This window comes from Macaca fascicularis, chromosome 5 (genome assembly GCF_037993035.2).
Source record: "Macaca fascicularis isolate 582-1 chromosome 5, T2T-MFA8v1.1".
Classification (NCBI taxonomy): domain Eukaryota; kingdom Metazoa; phylum Chordata; class Mammalia; order Primates; family Cercopithecidae; genus Macaca; species Macaca fascicularis.
In genome coordinates, this window is record NC_088379.1 from 125973382 (window position 1) to 125993810 (window position 20429).

The 20429-nt window shown below is 38.7% G+C and overlaps 1 protein-coding gene across 12 annotated transcripts in view; it reads right to left on the reverse strand.

The window, feature by feature from the left end:
* The window catches only part of PRDM5 (PR/SET domain 5), a 221202-nt gene that overhangs the window by 184665 nt on the left and 16108 nt on the right, over positions 1-20429 (reverse strand). For 8 of the 12 annotated variants that reach the window (XR_012435351.1, XR_001490964.3, XR_012435352.1 and 5 more), the window contains exon 2: positions 19272-19355. The exons of the other annotated variants lie outside the window; for them this stretch is intronic. Coding sequence is in view for 5 of the 8 variants with exons in the window: in XM_015450784.4 (XP_015306270.1) it covers positions 19272-19355 (84 nt within the window). In the remaining 3 variants the exon portion in view is untranslated. The remainder of the gene's footprint in view (positions 1-19271; positions 19356-20429) is intronic. 12 annotated transcript variants of the gene reach the window in all.

The window sequence follows — 20429 nt, forward strand, 5'->3', positions numbered from 1 at the left end:
GGACATCTTCTTGTATGACATCCTTTTTCAAGTATTTTGCCCATTTTTCTTTTTTTTAAATTGATTTTTATAGTTCTTACTATATTCTGGATACAAATCCTTTTTTCAGAAATGTATTACAAATATCTTATGATCCTCTGTGACTTAATTTTTCATTCTCTTTGTAGTATCTTCTGATAAAGAGTTCTTAATTTTAGTGTTCACCAATTTATCATTTTTCCACTTAAGGTTAGTGTTTATTGTGCTTATTTAAGAAACCTCTGTCTTTAAGTTCATAACTCTTACAAAATTTCTTCAAAAGGTTTATTGCTTTCATCTGATATGTTTAATTTACAATCATATTAAGTCGATTTTTCATATATGATGTGAATTAGGGGTCAAAATACTATTTTCCATGAGGATATAATTTTGATCTAATACAATCCTTGAAAATGACATCCTTTTCCACTATATCATTAATGTTACTTTTGTGGAAAACCGTTTCTATTTGTCTATTCTCATGACAATTTCAAAGTCCCTTTATAAATCTGGTTGTGTAAGTCCTCCAGTTTTGTGTTTTTACTTCAAAGCTGCCTTGATGGCCCCTTAGCTTTTTACATAAATTATAAAATCAATTTCCATACCATCACCCTCCCTGCAAAAAAAAATTAATAAAAATAAATTTTCCAGGATTTCTATTGAGATTGCATCTTTTTCTTATTTTAGGTTCAGGGACATATGCACAAGTTTCTTATATAGGTAAACTGTGTGTTACAGGGTTTGATATACAGATTATTTTGTGGCTTGGGTAAAAAGCATAGTATACAATAGGTAGTTTCTCAATCCTCTCCCTCCTCAAGTAGGCCCTGATGTCTGTTGTTCCCTTCTTTGTCTCCATGTCTACTCAGTGTTTATCTCACTTAGAAGTGACACATGTGGCATTTGATTTTCTGTTCCTGCATTAGTTCACTTAGGATTATGGACTTCCAACTCCATCCATGTTGCTGCAAAGGCATGATCTAGTTCTTTTTCATGGCTGCATAGTATTCGATAGTGTACATTTTCTTTATCTAGTCTACCATTCATGGGCATGTAGGCTGGATTCCATTACTTTGCTATTGTGAATAGTGCTGTGATGAACATCTGTGTGCATGCATCCTTAAGGCAGAATTATTTAAATTCCTATATTAGTCCATTCTAACATTGCAATACAGATATATCTGAGCCTGGATAATTTATAAAGAAAAGAGATTTAATTGGCTCATGGTTCCACAGGCTGTACAGAAAGCATGGTGCTGGCATCTGCTTAGCTTCTGGGGAGGCCTCAGGAAATGTACAATCATGACTGAAGGTGAAAAAGGAGCAGGTAACTCACATGGCCACAGCTGGAGAAAGAGAGAGTAGGGGGAGTTGCTACACACTTTTAAATGACCAGATCTCACAAAAACTCACTCATGAGAACAGTACTAAGAGGATGGTGCTAAACCATTCATGAGAAACTCACCCCCATGATCTAATCACCTCCCACTAGGCCCTATCTCCAATTGGGAAATCACAAATTGACATGATTTGGGTAGGAACATATCTCTAAACTATATCAATTTCTTTGGGTATATACCCAATAATGGGAATGCTGGGTCAAATGGTACATCTGTTTTTAGTTCATTAAGAAATCACCACACTGGTTTCCACAATGACTGAACTTATTTACATTTCAACCAGCAGTGTATAAGAATTCCCTTTTTCCACAACCTCACCCCACGTTTTGTTTTGTTTTTGTTTTTGTTTACTTTTTAGTAATAGCCATTCTGACTGGTGTGGGATGGCATCTCATTGTGGTTTTGATTTGCATTTCTCTAATGACTAGTGATGTTGAGCATTTTTTCATATGCTAGTTGGCTATGTGTATGTCCTCTTTTGAAAAGTGTCTGTTCATATCATTGGTCCACCTTTTAATGGGGTTGTTTGGTTTTTGCTTGTTAATTTGTTTAAGTACCTTATACATTCTGGATGTTTACAGATGTATAGTTAGTAAATATTTTCTCCCCTTCTGTAGGCTGTCTGTTTACATTGTTCATAGTTTCTTTTGTGGTGCAGAAGCTCTTTAGTTTAACTAGGCCTCATTTGTCAATTTTTGTTTTTGATGCAATTGATTATCACATCTTCGTCATAAAATCTGTGACAGGGCCTATGTCCAGAATGAAATTTCCTAACATATTTTGTAATAGTTTCAGTAGGAATGGCACCAGCTCTTCTGTATATATCTGGCAGAATTTGATTGTGAATCCATCTGGTCCCGGGCTTTTTCTGGTTGTTAGGCTTTTTATTAGTGATTCAGTTTCTGAACTCATTATTGGTCTGTTCAAAGATTCCATTTCTTCCTGGTTCAATCTTGGGAGATTATATGTCTCCAGCAATTTATCCATTTCTTCTAGGCTTTCTAATTTGTGTGCATAGAGGTTTTCATAATTGTCTCTGAGGGTGTTTTGTGTTTCTGTGGGGTTGGTGGTAATGTCTCCTTTGTCGTTTCTGATTGTGCTAATTTAAATCTCCTTTTTTCCTTACTAGTCTAACTAGTGGTCCATTGATCTCATTTATGCTTTCAGAGAACCAGCTTCTGGACCCTTTGATCTTCTGTATGGTTTTTCACATCTGTTTCCTTCCATTCAAATCTGATTTTTGGTTATTTCTTGTACTCTACTAGCTTTGGGGTTGGTTCGCTCTTGTTTCTCTAGTTTCTCTAGATGTGATGTTAGGCTGTTCATTTGAGAGCTTTCTAACTTTTTTTTTGAGACGGAGTCTCACTCCGTCACCCAGGCTGGAGTGCAGTGGCATGTTCTCGGCTCACCACAACTGCCGCCTCCTGGGTTCAAGCAATTCTCTTGCCTCAGCCTCCCAAATAGCTAGGATTACAGGCACCCACCACCATGTCCAGCTAATGTTTGTATTTTTAGTAGACACACAGTTTCGCTGTGTTGGCCAGACTGTTCTCAAACTCCTGACCTCAAGCGATCCACCTGCCTCGGCCTCCCAAAGTGCTAGGAATACAGGCGTGAGCCACTTTCTAACTTTTTTTTTTTTTTTTTTTTTTTTTTTGAGACGGAGTCTCGTTCTGTCACCCAGGCTGGAGTGCAGTGGCCGGATCTCAGCTCACTGCAAGCTCCGCCTTCTGGGTTCCCGCCATTCTCCTGCCTCAGCCTCCCGAGTAGCTGGGACCACAGGCGCCGCCACCTCGCCTGGCTAATTTTTTGTGTTTTTAGTAGAGACGGGGTTTCGCCGTGTTAGCCAGGATGGTCTCGATCTCCTGACCTTGTGATCCGCCCGTCTCGGCCTCCCAAAGTGCTGGGATTACAGGCTTGAGCCACCGCGCCCGGCCTTACTTTCTAACTTTTTTATTTGAATGTTTAGCACCATAAAGTTCCCTCTTAACACTCCTTTAGCTGTGTGCCCAAGATTCTAGTATATTGTATCTGTGTTCGTATTCGTTTCAAAGAATTTCTTGATTTTGGCCTTAATTTCATTGTTTACAGAAAAGTCATTCAGAAGCAAGTTTTTTAATTTCCATATAGTCATGTGGCTTTGAGTGATTTTCTTAGTGTTAATTTCTACTTGCATTGCACTGCGATCTGAAAGTGTGTTCACTATGATTTTAGGGTTATTTTTTTTTCTTTTTTAATTTGTTGAGGATTGTTTTATGCCTATGTGATCAATTTTAGAGTATGTACCACCTGCAGATGAGAAAAATGTATATTCTGTTGTTTCTGGGTGGAGAGTTCTATAGATGTCTTTTGGGCCTATTTGGTCAAGTGTTGAGTTCAGGTCCCAAACATCACTGATAGTTTTGTCTCAATGATCTATCTAATACTGTCAAGTGGGGCGCTGAAGTCTCCCACTATTATTGTGTGGTTGTCTAAGTCTCTTTGTAGATCTGTAAGAACTCATTTTATGAATGTGGATGTTCCTGGTGTTGAGTGTTCTGGTCCACAGGGCTCTCTCAGGTAAGAACCACACTCGGCAGACAGGCCATATACTTGCCAGGTCAGCCCTACTCTGTTGTCTGAGTGCTTCACAGGGGTGCACCTGCCCACAGAGTTTAGGCAGAAGCAGGACCACTGGGCCAGAAGTTCTAATGGGTGTGGCTCATCTGGCTATGAGAGGTAGAGGAGGGTGAAGTCACCTACCTGCTGTCTGGTTGTTTCTCAGGAAAACAGAAGGTTGTGCCTGCGAGCTAAGTTCACACAGAAGTGGGACCACTGACTGGCTGGCAGCTCTATCACATATTGCCTGACTGGCTACCAGTGGCAGTGGTGGGTAGGGGCTCCCACCCCGCCATCTGGGTACTTCCGAGGACAGCAGAAAATTGCTGCTGCACCAAGTTCAGGCAGAAGCAGGACCACTGGGTCAGAAGTTGGCACTAAGCCCCATCCAGTGAAGGGGGAGTAAAGCAATCTTACTGCTCCCAGGTCCCATGACTGAAGCCTCTGTTAGGGCTACAGTGCCAGTGGTGGTCTGCTCCAGGACCCAAGGCTTATTAAGTCCCCTTGGACTCAAAAGAGTTGCCCCTGAAAAACATTCTGACGGCTCTCTGCCTCAGTCCAGCAGCACAATGGCAGGGTGCTGGGGGTCCAGGGGGATTCTCCCGTTCCCAGTCTTGCAGAGGTCCCTATGGGAAGTATGAATACCTCAGGAGGCTCTCATTCACTCACCCTTTCCCATGTCTGAGAGGTTCTCCTGCACTGAACCTCGACAGACTGGTGTCCAGCTTTATTCCTCTCTGCTCTGTCTCCCTGCTGCCTTGATAGATGCCCACGTGACTTCTCAGATGACTAGCCTGCAGGGTCAGGATTCACTAGCCCTTTTGCTTCCTTTCTGTCAACGGTGCACATGTGCTGTCTCTAGTCCACCATTTTGGCCCCTCACCCAAGACTGCATCTTTTGAAATTGGTTGACTTGCACTCTATGACTCAGCATATAGTTAATTTGGTAAGTGTTCCATGTGCGTTACGTGACCAACTGTCACTGGACACAGTATTCTATACCTGTCAATTAGGTATTTAGTATTAATTGTATTGATTGAATTGTCTATATGTCCTTTCCAGGTTATTTTTTCCTGCTTATTCTATCAGCAATTGAGAAAGTTGTGCTAAAGTCTCCCATTAAGATTATTCATTCGCCTATTTCTACTGCTAATTATTTTAGTTTTTGCGTTAACATTTGGAACATATCTATCTTCGAATGTATTGACCCTCTTTATTTCTAGTAATGTTTCTTCCTTAAAGTGCATTTTATCAAATATTAGTAAGGTTAAACCTAATTTCATTCGTATTTGCATAATATATTTGTTTCATTCTTTTATTTTCAGGCTTTCTGAGCCTTTAAATTTTAAAATTGTCTCTAAAGAGGCATCAGGTTTGTTCGTTGGTCCAATTCATTAACAGTATAAGTCTTTAAATTGCTTAGTCCATTTAAATTTAGCACAACTATTGATCTAATTGGGTTTATACTTACCATCTTACTATTTTCTATATGACACAGTTGTCTCTTTCTCCTCATTCCTTGTCTTCTTTTTGGATTAATAAAATGATTTTATCATCCTATTTTTTCCCTTGTATTAACTTTTTAGTTAAAACCACATTTTAGTATCATTTTAGTTAGATAATCTAGTTAGATAAATTTACTTACTAGAAATTTGGAATGCTTTAATTACAGTTACTTCCCTCCAGCCATTCAAACTGTTCTTATTATATAAATTGCATATATTTTTAAACCAACATTATTATTGTTCAATACCAACAATGTTTATGTTTATTCACCAATATGGTTACCCTTTATTGCTCTTCACTCCTTTCTGCATTTCCATGTTTCCATCAGGACTCCTTTTCCTTCTCTGTGAAGAGCTCCTTTTAGTTTAATATTTATTCTGGTGCAAGTTAGCTGGTGATAAAGTCTCAGTTTTTGCTTGTTTGAAAACATCTTTATTTGCCTTTAAATTTTGACAACATTACTTATAAATGAAATTTGGAAGATCTCAAGTTTATCTGTTCTGAGGAAAACAGCATCAAATCTTTTGTGTATACATTTAGTTTTATTGTAAAAACAAAAGAAACATATATGTATTTTTAGGGTTTAAAACTGAGACTCTCCTTTCTCAGGAAAGAAAAGTAGAATTTACAAATGAAAAGGGACAAAATTAAAACAAAGAATGTCAATTCCAAGGATCTTACATATTCTGGATGATTTTGCAATCAGTAGAGCTCAAGTCATCACTAGAATTCTGTTTTAAAAATATAAGTTCAACTTCAATTACCCATGCACAAGGAGAAGCCATGTCATCAAAATACCCACTTAAAGCCATTATCATTTCTGCTTCTGCTCCAGTCTTTCTCTCCTCTTCTTGTAACACTAAATACCAACACATTGGAAATCCATCCTTTCCTGACTTAATTCCATTTTATAAGATTTTTCTTTTTTATTTAACAAGAGAAAGTGCATGTACATGATAATGTTAAATGTCCATAATCACAAAAAGACATAGTGTAATCTCTGAATCCTTTAGAGAAAGTAAAATCAAGAATTTTGTGCACTAATGCAAAGGGGATAAGCACCCTACAGCTTCCAGCAAAGCAAAGGGAGAAAATTTTCTTCTTTCCCACAGTGCATGTTGCTGTGTTAGGTCCACATCACTAAATTCACATTTTTTTAAGACAAGAAACTTGGAACAGAAATGGGAAGAGATGTTTTTTCCACTGTATTTTGCTCAAGAGTCTCCCACAAAGTAAGTGAAGAACCAGATCAGGGAGAGAGAGAGAAAGAGACCTTATTAGAACAAGGCAACTGAGCACAAAAGGGGGAAAAATAGGAGATGGCAACTGGCTCCCAAAGAATGCAAAATTTCTAAAAGTAAAAAGAGGGTCAGAATCTATCAGTATTCCATTAGTCATCTTCTTCTTCAACCTTCCTCCCTCTTCCACATCATCACCATCTTCATCTTCTTCCCCTCTGCCTTCATCTTCTTCATCAAAATATGTTCCAAGTCTTCTTCATCATCATCATGAACATCAGCTTCTTCTCCTTCCCCTTCTTTATCTATCATATAAGAAGCCAAGCTGTGCTTTAATAGCAGGTTTTTGTTTTGTTTCATTTTGAGACAGGGTCTCATTCTGTAGCCCAGGCTGGCACCATCATAGCTCACTGACACCTCAACCTCCTTGACTCAAACAATCCTCTCACGTCAACCTCATGAGTAGCTAGGACAACAGGCATGTACCACCATGCCCGGCTAATTTCTTTAATTTTTGTAGAGACAGGGTCTTGCTTTGTTGCAATCTCTTTCCTGAGTCCCATTTAACTTCAGTCAACATTAAAGATGGGCCACCACTCTACTTGAGATGAAATCTGTTGGTGAGAATTTTATTTTAAAATAAGGTTTTTCAGCAAAATAAAAATCTTGCTTTGTGGTAAGACACTGTCTCTACAAAAAATAAAGAAATTATGGCTGCAAGCTGTCCCCCCGCCTCAGCCTCTCAAACTGCTGCAATTATTTGCATGAGCGACCATGTCTAGTCCCAAACAGCATCTTTGATGAGCTCTCTTAATTCACCTGCACCTGCATCAGAATCAATGGTGAATCAGGTGAAGAAGGCCTGAGATTTTTCATGCTTCCTCTTTCAGACAGCTTTATTTTACTTCTGACACGATCATTTAATCAAGTCCTTCTCAGATTCCCATTTAACTTTAGTCAACACTGAAGATGGGCCGCCACTCTACTCGAGATGAAATTTGTTGCAAGGACATGGATGCAGCTGGAAACCATCATTCTTAGCAAACTATCACAAGAACAGAAAACCAAACACCGCATGTTCTCACTCATAGCTGGGAACTGAACAATGAGATCACTTGGACTCGGGAAGGGGAACATCACACACCGGGGCCTATCATGGGGAGGGGGGAGGGGGGAGGAATTGCACTGGGAGTTATACCTGATGTAAATGACGAGTTGATGGGTGCTGACGAGTTGATGGGTGCAGCACACCAACATGGCACAAGTATACATATGTAACAAACCTGCACGTTATGCACATGTACCCTAGAACTTAAAAGTATAATAATAATAATAAAATAAAAAATAATAAAATAAAATAAAATAAGGTTTCTCAGCAAAATAAAAATCTATAATATTATTTAATATCTTTAAATTCTGTCACTTTCATTCTAAAGAGATAGTACAGCATCTCTTCATTCATATCTCAAGCAGGGAAGTCACTTGCACATAGTTGATTAACATTACCTCTAAATTTGAAATTCAGGAGATCAATTATGACCTCTTTTAAATAGTTTGAAGTTTGTTACATTTTTGTTCTACTTTGGAAATTTCCTCACTGGCTTGTTTGTAAAGTCTGTCTATTTCAATTTGTGCAACATCCCTGTGCTTAAATATTTCATATATATATATATATAAAAAACATTTTTTTTTTTTTTGAGATGGAGTCTCGCTCTGTCACCCAGGCTGGAGTGCAGTGGCGCGATCTCGGCTCACCGCAACCTCCGCCTCCCGGGTTCACGCCATTCTCCTGCCTCAGCCTCCCGTGTAGCTGGGACTACAGGCGCCCGCCACTGCACCCGGCTAATTTTTGTATTTTTAGTAGAGACGGGGTTTCACCGTGTTAGCCAGGATGGTCTCGATCTCCTGACCTCGTGATCCACCCGTCTCAGCCTCCCAAAGTTCTGGGATTACAGGCCTGAGCCACCGTAGTTATTTTTGTTTTGTTTTTTTTTCCTCCTTTCAGTAAATCCAAAGTAGCAAAGTTTACCTCTGGGTAAGATCTGGAGGTAGTCTGAGTACTCTCATTTGAAGAATGAATGAACACTTACATTTAAAGCTAAGCTGTTAGCCTTGGCCTTAAACTAAAGCTAATTCTTTGACAAATCCAAAGAACCAGTCACATAGTCACATAGAAGTGACTGAAAGAACTAGGTCACATTTGGAAGAGATGGGAAGAACTAGGTCATTTTATTAATGATATTTTTGCTGGGTAAAGCATTCTAGATTGGCAGCTATTTTCTTTTTGCACCTTAAAAATATTATTCAGTTGTCCACTATCTTTTAATTTTTCTGTTAAAAATCAACTATCACTCTTACTGTTACTTTTTTACTGTCTCCTTTTTTTCTAGCTGCTTTTAGGATTGTCTTGGTTTTAAGTCGTTTTACTAAGATATCTGTAGGTGTAACCATCTTTCTACTGACACTGCTTGAGGCTCATACAGCTTCCTCAATTCATCAGATAACCTTTTTTAAAAGTCCTGGAAAATTCTTAGCCATTACCTCATCAAAATTGCTTCTGTCCCATTTTCTACCTCCTCTCCTGCCAAGCTAAAAGGTCCTAACATTACAGATATATTAGTTATTTTCACTGTCTCATATATCGATTTAGTCTCTGTAACTCATTTTTAATATTTTCTACTGACTTCTTTTCCTCTTCATTCATTCTGTCTTTTGTTTTGTCATACCTACTATGTAATTCACACACTGAGTTCTCTGCTCTAAAATATGAATTTGCTCTACATGTATAAATTTGACATTTATACATTTCAATTTTTTAGTAAAATTCTCCATCTCTTCCTCTTTTTGTCTCATCTTTTCTTCCATATGCTAGAGTGTAATAGTCATGGTTATTACAAAGTCCTCATCTGCCAACTCCAATCAATATTTGAATCATCCTTAAGTCAGTTTCCATTGTCCAGCTTTTATCATTTCTAGTGATACGGTCCTATCTCTTCATGTCTAGTCATTTTTTATAAAATGCTGGATATTATATATTTGAAAGTTTAGAGGATCCAGGTATTATATTTCTCTGGAGTAGATTTACCCTGTTTTCTATCAGGCAGAGCAGAAACTGTTCACCTTAAACGAATCAGGGAGTGAGGTGATTCACAGCGGGGCTTCAGTTGCAGCAAGGCTCAGTCTGTTTCAGTGTGCTATATTCCTACCCACAGCCCTACAGTGCTTCCAATTCAAAATATGGCATGCACTGAAAGCCTCTCCTCAGCAAGATGAGACCACAGAACACCTTGCTTTTCAGAAGCATGTGGCTTAACTTTATAGTATTCTGCCATGCAGCTTCATAATTCTGCAAATGTCTTAAGAAGGAGACAGCAATATTTTTTAGTCCCTTTGGGTCTCCAATATTGTTGCTTAACAGGACAAGATTTCCAGAAGCTCTACCTATTTCTGTGTCCTCAAAGAGTAACCCTCTACACAGGCTGAGCTCAGATTTTCAGCCTCTTGCCTACACCCAGAATCAGCAAAGTCTGACCACTTCCCCAAGAGAAAAGAAACTGCAGATTATCAGTTTATCTCTCCAAAATTATCACCTCGCTGGAGCGTTAGTCGCTCTAGGACTCCTTGCTTTAACACCCTTGAAGGCATTAAACAAATTATTTTTATATTTAACCTGTCTTTTGGAGTTGTTATCAGCAGTAATATTGATGTGTTCAAGTTCATATCAGACAGAAGTTTTTTGCCCTATTTTATTTTCTTTATACCATATATCACTACCTTTCACTATATTACTTATTAGGGGTGTTTTAATTCTATCTTTGCCACTAAAACATAGGCCCCAGAAGAACAAGGGCTCTACTGCATCCTAGGGGTAGCAATCATACTAAAGACTGTCTGACTGTCTGAGAGCCCTCCTCTTTCCATCCCGCTTCACTCACCATGCCTATTTTTGTTTTGTGAAGAATTCCAAATGAGCACATCATTTTTTCTATATGAGAAATGAGAAGAACATAATTCTGTATGTTCTCATAAAGAATCCTTATTCCCCTTTTTCATATTTCCTTATTTCCTCCTCCATGAGAGAAATAAATTGGAATAAATATACTTTAGGTTTCCTTCATGGTTCCCTCTCTTCAGCTGATTACTGAGACCCTGATAGTCATTGGGTCTGATACTTACTTTGGTTACCATACCTCAGAAAAAAAGCGGGGTCCAGAATTTCCTGTGCCCAGCCGCCTGCTCCGTAGTAAGCAGACGTACCAGCTGACTCAGGGTGTGCCTTCTACACAGGCTGGAGACCTGTCTCTCTCCTATGCTCTCTGTTATCTTCCATTCCAATTATGCTGCAAAGTGAGTCTGAGGCCACAATTCGTCACACAGCTGATTGGTAATAGATTCAGAATCTACTTTGCTGACTCAACTTCTGCCACAGTTGGTACACACTTCAAGATTTAAGAAGCCAGGCATGAAGTCCCCATTCTGGCCTAGGCTCCTAGTCACCAATCCAGCTTTTCTGGATCTAGGTACTTAGAACATTATTGCATGCTGTAGGGGTATGAAAACTACAAACTTAGTATCTCCTACTTTATTCTCACAACACAATCAACTCAGAACACTTCTACTACCAAATGTGGCGGGGTTTCCCCCATCACACACCGAGCAAGCAATTCTTTGGTGATTATTCAGATTATTCAGTATCACACCAGCTGAGTGTCCTCTAATTTAATTCAATCCTGATATTATCTATCTGGAGATAATGTCACATCCCACAGGTTGAAGACTCAGTCCCATAAGACTGTCCTGCACTAGGCAGTGGCAAGTACAGGCCTCTGAAACTTTTAACCAACTTGCTATAGACTGGAGTTCCCATGACACTCTCCGCAGGTTCAATTAATTTGCTAGAGAGGCTAAAAGTATTCAGGAGAACACTTCATTTATGTTTACAGGTATATTAATAAAGGATATTCCAAAGGATACAGGTGAACAGCCAGATGGGAGAGATGCATAGATAGAGAAAAAGGCATAGGTATAGAAGAGATACATAGCTATAAAAGAAGGGACGCAAAGCTTCCATGCCCTCTCCAGGTGCACCATCCTCCAGAAATCTCCATGTGTTCAGTTATCTGGAAACCCTCAGAACACAGTTCTTTTGGGTTTTTATGGAAGCTTCATTACTAGGTATGACTGATATTAGTCACTTATATATCAACCCAACCTTCAGCTACTCTCCTCTTCCTAGAGGTGAGGGGGACCCAGGGGGCTGAAAGTTCCAACCCTCTAATCACCTGGTTGTTTCCCCTGGCAAACGGTCCCATCCTGGAGGGTATCGAGGGGACTCCAGCCTCCAGTCATCTCATTAGCATACAAAAAAACACTCTTATACTCTAGGGATTCCAAAGATGTTAGGAGTTAAAAGTCAAGGAAGTAGATGAGGACCAAATATAGATTTCATAATATCACACATGCTTATTAATAAAGTAGATATTTTATCTTCATCTGGCTCCTATCTGTTCTTCATTGGTTCAAATTAATAACCAAGGACAAAGAGAGGTTATTAACTAAGAATCATCAACATGTATAAGTGAAGAGGGGAGTCAAGGGTTGGCAAAGAAGTTTCCAAAAACAATCCATATATATTTTAACTGATAAATGGATGTCTTAAACCCCATCAATAACAGAAGGAGCCCCAACTCATCTGGTATGTACACTTATTTTGAAATAATAATTTGCTATAACTGTAAGAGATTCACAATCATACAAAAACAGCTGCAAATCTTCTGATGATGTCTTTTAATGGCTATATTTTGTGGAGTTTGGGGGGGTTTATTGCTTAAAAAAAGTTTAACACAACAGGTAATGCCCATACACAATAAAAATTTAAAGGTAAAAAGATTATATAGTAATAAAAAAGTCTCCCTCTCTCCTCTATTTCTTGTCACCCATTCCTTTTCCTTAGAGACAGCTATTGTTACCCCTTCACTTATATTTGAGGTACATCAAGCATTTTTACATATGTCCTCATGTATTTAAATAAATGAGTGATAGATTATGTACAAGCCTCCATCCTTTTTTAAATGTTTAAGTTTTTTGTTTTTATTTCAGTAGCTTTGGGGGTACAAGTGGTTTTTGGTTACATGGATGAATTCTACAGTGGTGAATTCTGAGATGTTAGCGTACCTGCCAACCAAGCGGTATAGACTGTACCCAATACACAGTCTTTTATCCCTCACCCTCTTCCCACCATGATGGCTATATTTTGAAAACACGTTATTTACCCAGGCCACAAAATCAGAAACTGCCCACAAAAATAAATAAAATCATCATAATTTGATACTCTGGATTTTGTAATATGCAATTTTCTAGTAGGTTGTGATGACTAATTACCCTGGTAATACACTAACGTCAGATGTAAAACATAAGAGTTTTCTCATGAATGATCCAGGAGATAGATGTAGGAAAATAAATACGCACAAAACTTTTTAAAATGACATTAAGTCAGGCTGGTGCAGGTGAAGTACATGGCTCTCACGGTGCTCTGTGTATCCCAATTGTGTTACATCTGGATCCCTTACGAGGCCACAGGCCTTTTTAAAAAGCAAAGTTTCACCTCTATTTGTTTTGGTTTTGTCCTAATGTTCCTTGTGTTGAGATAAATGCCTTTTTAGCATAAGTTATGGATGACATAATGTATTTAAGTAAAAGAGGCTTAACTTTTTCCCATGAAAATGCCACCCAGAATTAAGATATTTTACTTGAAATTGTAGCTTGTGTCTGGTTCTTTAGGATTCTGCACACAGTAAGAGCTGTCTTTCCAGAGGGCCCACCCAGTATACTGAACTGTGGCATGGCATATGACTCCACCTGCATCAGATCACACCACTGAACATCCACTGCATCCACAGAAATGTTCAAAGAGTAAGAGGCAAATGCAGACTCAGCATGGGTGAGAGAAAAAGAGAATGAGGTAGAGACCTTGTGATCTCGGAGCAGATATACAGTTCAAGAATGAATGACTTCACTGGAAATACAGGACAACACCAAGTTTCTGAGAACTTATCAGGCCAGTTTCCACACAAAACCTATTGCAAGCAACTTTGCAAATGGAAAGAAAGACCCAGAGCCAACAGAGCAGAGCTGTTTGGAGGATTCCAGCATCTACTGGATTCACCAGTAGTCACTTTAGAACAACTAAATAATAGTCAGAACAGGTAGCAAGGAAAATGCACAAACTGTCCTGCATTCCACAGGTGCCAAAACTTAAAGTTATATGCCGGATGCACAGAGCCAGTGCCTGGAGAAAACATATTTGAATTGTGATTTGAAACATCTAAGAACATATTACAGAAAGAGGATGTCTTGGATATGTAAAAACAAAGAATTATTGAGAGTTTAGCAAGTAGAACATAGGTCATAGGTCACAGAGTGAGTCTGAATTAGTAGAGAATTGAAGGAAATGCATCTCAAGCTCCAAACCACCTGGCAAAAAGTCGACAGAAAGACTTCTAATTAAGATAAGAATGGAATACAATGCAGAAAACTGGGTACATTCCACCAAATTGTCAAACGGAAGCATTTACAGTCAAACACTGGTTCCTATCCTCAAGCTTTGTAATATGCCTGAGGCCCAAGAAATCCAGAGTTCTTCTGCTTAAGCACTTAATTTTAAAAGAAAAGTAAAAATCAGAGGTGATCAAGAAAGATTAAAGACCCAAAATACTCAGTCTATTCAGAGACCAAGCTCAAATCCTGATGGCCAATACAGAAAGTAACTGAGGTACTAGTGAGCACTCTGAAGCAGTGGGCATCAGTAAGCTCTAAGCTACACCTTTGGACAAAGAAGGAGAGGTGGCAGCGGACACTATCAGTGCTCCCCATGATCCTAAGGTCCCTTCATATACTGTCCCAAGCTCACAGAGGCTCACACCTACCAGGAGGCTCAATCCTGACTGGTACCTCCAAGTTCTTTGATATGAAATGGCTCCCCAGGGGCTCCTGGCCTTGTCCACCAGAACCATTGGCATCTTAAGCAGAATACAGGTATAAACAGAGAAAGAGTTAGGCCACATGGTCTCTCACATGACATCATTTTCCAGACACTACCACCAGGTTCTGGTTCATGTTCCATAACCACAATATACGTAACTATTGGCTTGAGAAGGATTATTCATTTGAGAGCTTCATTGTGGTTAGCAACGTAGCTATGGGGCCTAGCAGAAATGACTCCCATAACCAATTTAAATTTACTCACCAGAGGAGGGAAGGCTCATTATCTCCCTTTGAAAAGACTCAAACAGTTCCACAAGGGACAGACATAGGACCAGTAATAGAACCAGTTATTCTCCTGTATCTTGCTCTTTCTGAATCCTAGCACCTCCAAAGCTAAAATGATAATAATAATTATTAAAAAGGACCTTCAATAGTATAACTCAGGGTTTGGAAGCAGCTTGCTCACTCAACATAATAAGAGATAAGATTAAAGACAGCAAGCAATAACTCCGCAATTCCAAAGGTGTTGTTCTTTAAATGTTCCCTCTAGAAGACCCACCATAGAATCTGTCCCTTCCCCTGCCCAGCTGCACAACTGGGCAGAGCAGGGAACAGCTGATATGGCTTTCCTCTGTGTCCCCACCCAAATCTCACCATGAATTGAAATAATCCCCACATGTAAATGGCAGGGCCAGGTGGAGATAATAAAATCATTGGGGCCTTTTGCCCAATACTGTTATCGTGGTAGTGAATAAGTCTTATGAGATGTGATGGTTTTATAAACGGGAGTCTCCTGCACAAACTCTCTTGACTACCACCATGTAAAACATGCCTCTGCTTCTCCTTTGCCTTCCACCATGATTGTGAGGCCGTCCCAGCCATATGGAACTGTAAGACCATTAAACCTCTTTCCTGGCTGGACATGGTGACTCACACCTGAAATCCTAGAACTTTGGGAGGCCGAGGCCAGCAGATCACTTCAGGTCTGGAATTCAAGACCAGCCTGGCCAACATGGTGGAACCCTGTCTCTACTAAAAATACAAAAATTAGCTGAGTGTGGTGGCATGCACCTGCAATCCCAGCTACTTGGGAGGCTGAGGCAGGAGAACCTCTTGAACCCAGGAGATGGAGGTTGCAGTGAGCCAAGATCACACCACTGCACTCCAGCCTGGGTGACAGAGGGAGACTCCTTCTCCAAAAAAAAGAAAAAACAAAACAAAAAAAACCCAACTCTTTCCTTTATAAATTACTCAGTCTCGGGTATGTCTTTATTAGCAGCATGAGAACAGACTAATACAATGGCTGACAATCCAAAATGAAGACGAGACCAAAAGGAAAAAGAACCAGAAGGGGAGGGGGAAGGTATATAAACTAAGGGATTAAATGTATCAAAAGGTCTCAGGTGAAAAAACCAGGCTGGAAGGGAACAGAGACTTTTCATCAATACCCTTTTCTACCTTCTGAATTGTATAACAAGTACAAATATTACTTGTTCAAAACAAAGACATAAAGGGTGAAGTAAAATGAAATAGAGAATGGCAATCACGTGAGTGTACCATTACCTGAGCATAAAAATGTATAAAATCAATAGCTCCTTGGGTAGCAGAGTGAGAGAGCTGGAGACAACTAGTGTGAAAACAAAATAATAATGCAAAGACATTAAAGAACACAGGAATAGATAACGCAAAACTAGATGATGTACTGCGGAACTATCAACTATATAATAGTACAAAAATGATTCTGTTTTACATGCAAGTCTTCCTTTTAAAATAAAAATTATCTGTTTAATGATACCTCATAGCTACACAAAACATTAATGTGATCATCACACTAAAATTTTCAGATAACAAGTATCAAAAACCATTAATAACACGTTAAAAATTGAATTTGTACCCCTTAAATGTATACAAATAAAATTTTTAAAAAAGAAAAAAAACAGTTAAAAATGTATTATTTTTATCATTTTATGACTTACTAAGTCGTCAGGTTTTTTTGGTCACATAAATGTTTGGTTTCTGAAAAACCTTCATAGTAAAAGAATTAACTGCTGAGAAAATTAAGACCTTATAGAAAAATAGTGAAAGCCATTAAGATGTTTAAGTTCATAACAGTAAACAAAACAGCAGGCTAAATTCAGGCAATATCAATAACATTTCCCACTTAAATTATAGTGAGGACTATATTATTAATTTCCATTTTCTATCACTTGCACTGAAGAAACCTTTTAGAATCCTTTCTCAGTCACCTCCACTCCCCACCCCCAGCAGTTTCAACAATACGGGTGATGCTTAAAAATGCATTTTGCTTACAGATAACACACTGATAGTTTTATGTGTCAACTTGGATAGGCTATAGTACCCAATTATTTAATCAAACGCTGATATAGGAGTAAAGGTATTTTGTAGATGTGGTTAACATCTAACAATCAAACACTGATATAGGAGTAAAGGTATTCTGATTTAATCAAACGCTGATATAGGAGTAAAGGTATTTTGTAGATATAGTTAACACCTACAATCAGTTTACTGTAAGTAAAGGAGATCACGCTCCATAATGTGTGTGGCCCTCATCCATTTAGTCACACCCCTTAAGAGCAAAAATGAAGGTATCCTGGAGAAGAAATTCTGCCTCAAGACCGCAGCATCATCTTTCTGCCTGAAGTTCCAGCCTGAGGACCTGCCCTACAGATTTCAGACTTGCTACCACCACAATAACGTAAGATAACACCTTATAATAAACAAACATATACACAATCTCCTTGGTTCTATTTCTCTGAAGACCCTTACTGATACAAGCACAGAGAGACTCTCTATGTGTAGTTCCTTACTCTAGTTTTCCAACCTTTTCTTACTGTGTAATCTCTACCTCCTACATGTATCTCAGGTCTTACCCTCCTCATAGAAACTATCAAATAGCCTTGTGCCACAATGCAATGTTTCGGTCAACAGCGGACTGTATATACAATGGTGGTCTCATATGATTATAATACATTATTTTTATTGTACTTTTTCTGTATTTAGATCTTTTTCAATTTCATTTGTTAGAGAAGGGGTCTCCTTCTGTTGCCTAGACTGGAGTGCAATGACATGATCATAGTTCATTGCAGCCTTGAACTCCTGGGCTCAGGCAATCCTCCCACCTCAACCTCCTGAGTAGCTGGGACTATAGGCATGTACCAAAAGGCCCAGATAATTTTTTATATTTTTTTTAGAGATTCGGTTGCTATGTCACTCAGGCTGGGCTCCAACCCCTGGCCTCAAGCAATCCTCCTGCCTTAGCCTCCTGAGTAGCTGGAATTAGGCACAAGCCACTGTGCCTGGCTTGCTTAGGTATGTTGGATCCATAAATGCTTGCCACTGTCTTCCAACTGCCTCCATTATTCAGTACAGTAACATGCTGTATAGGCTTATAGTCCAGGAGCAATAGGCTATACCATATAGCTTAGGAATACAGTAGGCTATACCATCTAGGCTTGTACAAATATGTTCTACGATGTTCACTTGATGATGCATTTCTTATAATGAATCCCTGTCATTAAGTAATACATGAATATATAATTCCTAGGGCTGCATTTTCCAAATTTTTATTTCAACAGTCTACACCGCTGCTTTCCTATTTTGATACCTTGGGTCCTTTTTCTAATACCTAGAAAAGAATAGCAACGAATATAATTGGCATAAACTAAGATGAAAATTCTCATAACATGCAGATATATACTGGTATATACAGATCTCTGCCTAAGCAAAACTTTAGATTGCAAAAGACTGTCTCTAGTGTTACAGCTCCTTAACTATGTATTTTTAAAGGTAAGGTACATTTTAAGGCGGGCCTTTATTACAACATGAAACTGAGATTTGTTTCTATACAATTAGAACTTCAACTACTAAATAAAAAAAAATTAAGTATAATCTTATTTACAGAAGTCAAGTTCTAAATTCAGGGTACGCTTATTTTGAAATTCAAACATCACACTTATTTTTCGATGAGGAACTTCAGATCTCTAAAACAAATGTCTAGAAAGATATTTCAACAGTCCACTTTCTCTTAAAAAAAAAAAAAGAAAAGAAGAAAAGCTAAACTTTCTTTAAAAACTAAAACATTTCAGCTGGGCACAGTGGCTCACGCCTGTAATCATAGCACTTTGGGAGGCCAAGGCAGGTAGATCACCTGAGGTCAGAAGTTCAAGACCAGCCTGGCCAATGTGGCAAAACCCTGTCTCAACTAAAAATACAAAATTAGCCAGACGTGTTTGCATGTGCCTGTAATCCCAGCTACTCAGGAGACTGAGGCAGGAGAATCACTTGAACCTCAGGGGCGGAGGTTGCAGTGAGCCAAGATCGCACCATTGCACTCCAGCCTAGGCAACAAGAGCAAATCTCCATCTCAAAAAAAAAAAAAAAAAAACTAAAACATTTCAAAACTTAAATACTTAACTGGAATCAATATCAATTAACGTAGCCTTAAAAATGCATTAAATGGTACAAAAGAAATATATTTTTAACATTAAAATAACAGTCATATCCTCACCTCCCACATTAACCTGTAATCCATATTTTCATCCAAGTCTTCAGGCATTCTCTTCTCTCCAGCAAAGGGTCCAAACTTTTCACCCTGAGTAGCAATGATTATATTGAACAAGGATTAGTACAATAAATCAACATACTAAAATAAACTATTTTTTTCTTCTGGAATGTTTTTCTGCAAATCTTCATGCCCAAAGAAGAGACACTTTTAAAATATTAACTAATTTACCCAACACAAAATGTTTATTTACAATCCAACTTAATCTGTTTTTAGCCTAAAACGCTAAATCCACAACATAGGAGCCAACATAAAAGGGTTACATCATTTACTTTCAAATTCTGAGGAGGTATTGGACATTGTATTTCATATGTTTCAATCCTCTTCATAGCCTCTGGCAAGCGATGCTGAAAAAAGCACTGAGTTTTGTCTGACTTGAGAGACAAGCCCACCAGGCAGAAAATCACCTGGTTTCCATAAACATCATAAATTCATCCATATTCTGGACAAGAAAGAAGTGGGCTTGCCATTCTCAGAGGAAGAGTGTTCATAAATAAACTTTAAATTTGCCTGCCAATCTTTCAAACAGGCAAATGGGCACACTTTAAACCAGGCTTTCTCGAAGCGTGTGCTTTGAAGCCCATCTGCAGGAGAAACACCAGTGTTATTAGTTTGAGATACAGAATTCTGGTCTCTGTTAAAATCAGAATCTGGAAATGGGCTGTCCTTCAATCTACCCTAAAGGGACTGTTAAAGACATGTTCAATGAGCAAGTAACACTCTTTTCTCTTTAAAGTGACCAAAGCAGGGACTGCAGAGACATTGGGAATGAGTTGAATTTGTCCAACCAGATGTTTTGTTGAAATGTGTGCAGAGGAGACACAGAGCCACTCGTGCTTCTAAACCTGCCTATGACTATTTTTCAGCAGAATCCTACCCTTCACATGGAGGTGATGAAAGAAAAAAACCAACAAAATCTCTTTTGATGAACATTGTAAGGAGAAAAGATAACCACCAAGGCAATGTTTCAAAGATATAAATTACTTAATGAACAACAGAACACCCAACTCCTGAGAGTAGTAAAATTTTAACACTTAAAGGAATTACAAATATTAATAGTTAACCCAGCCCCCTCCTTTTACAGATGAAGAAAGAGGTCCTGAG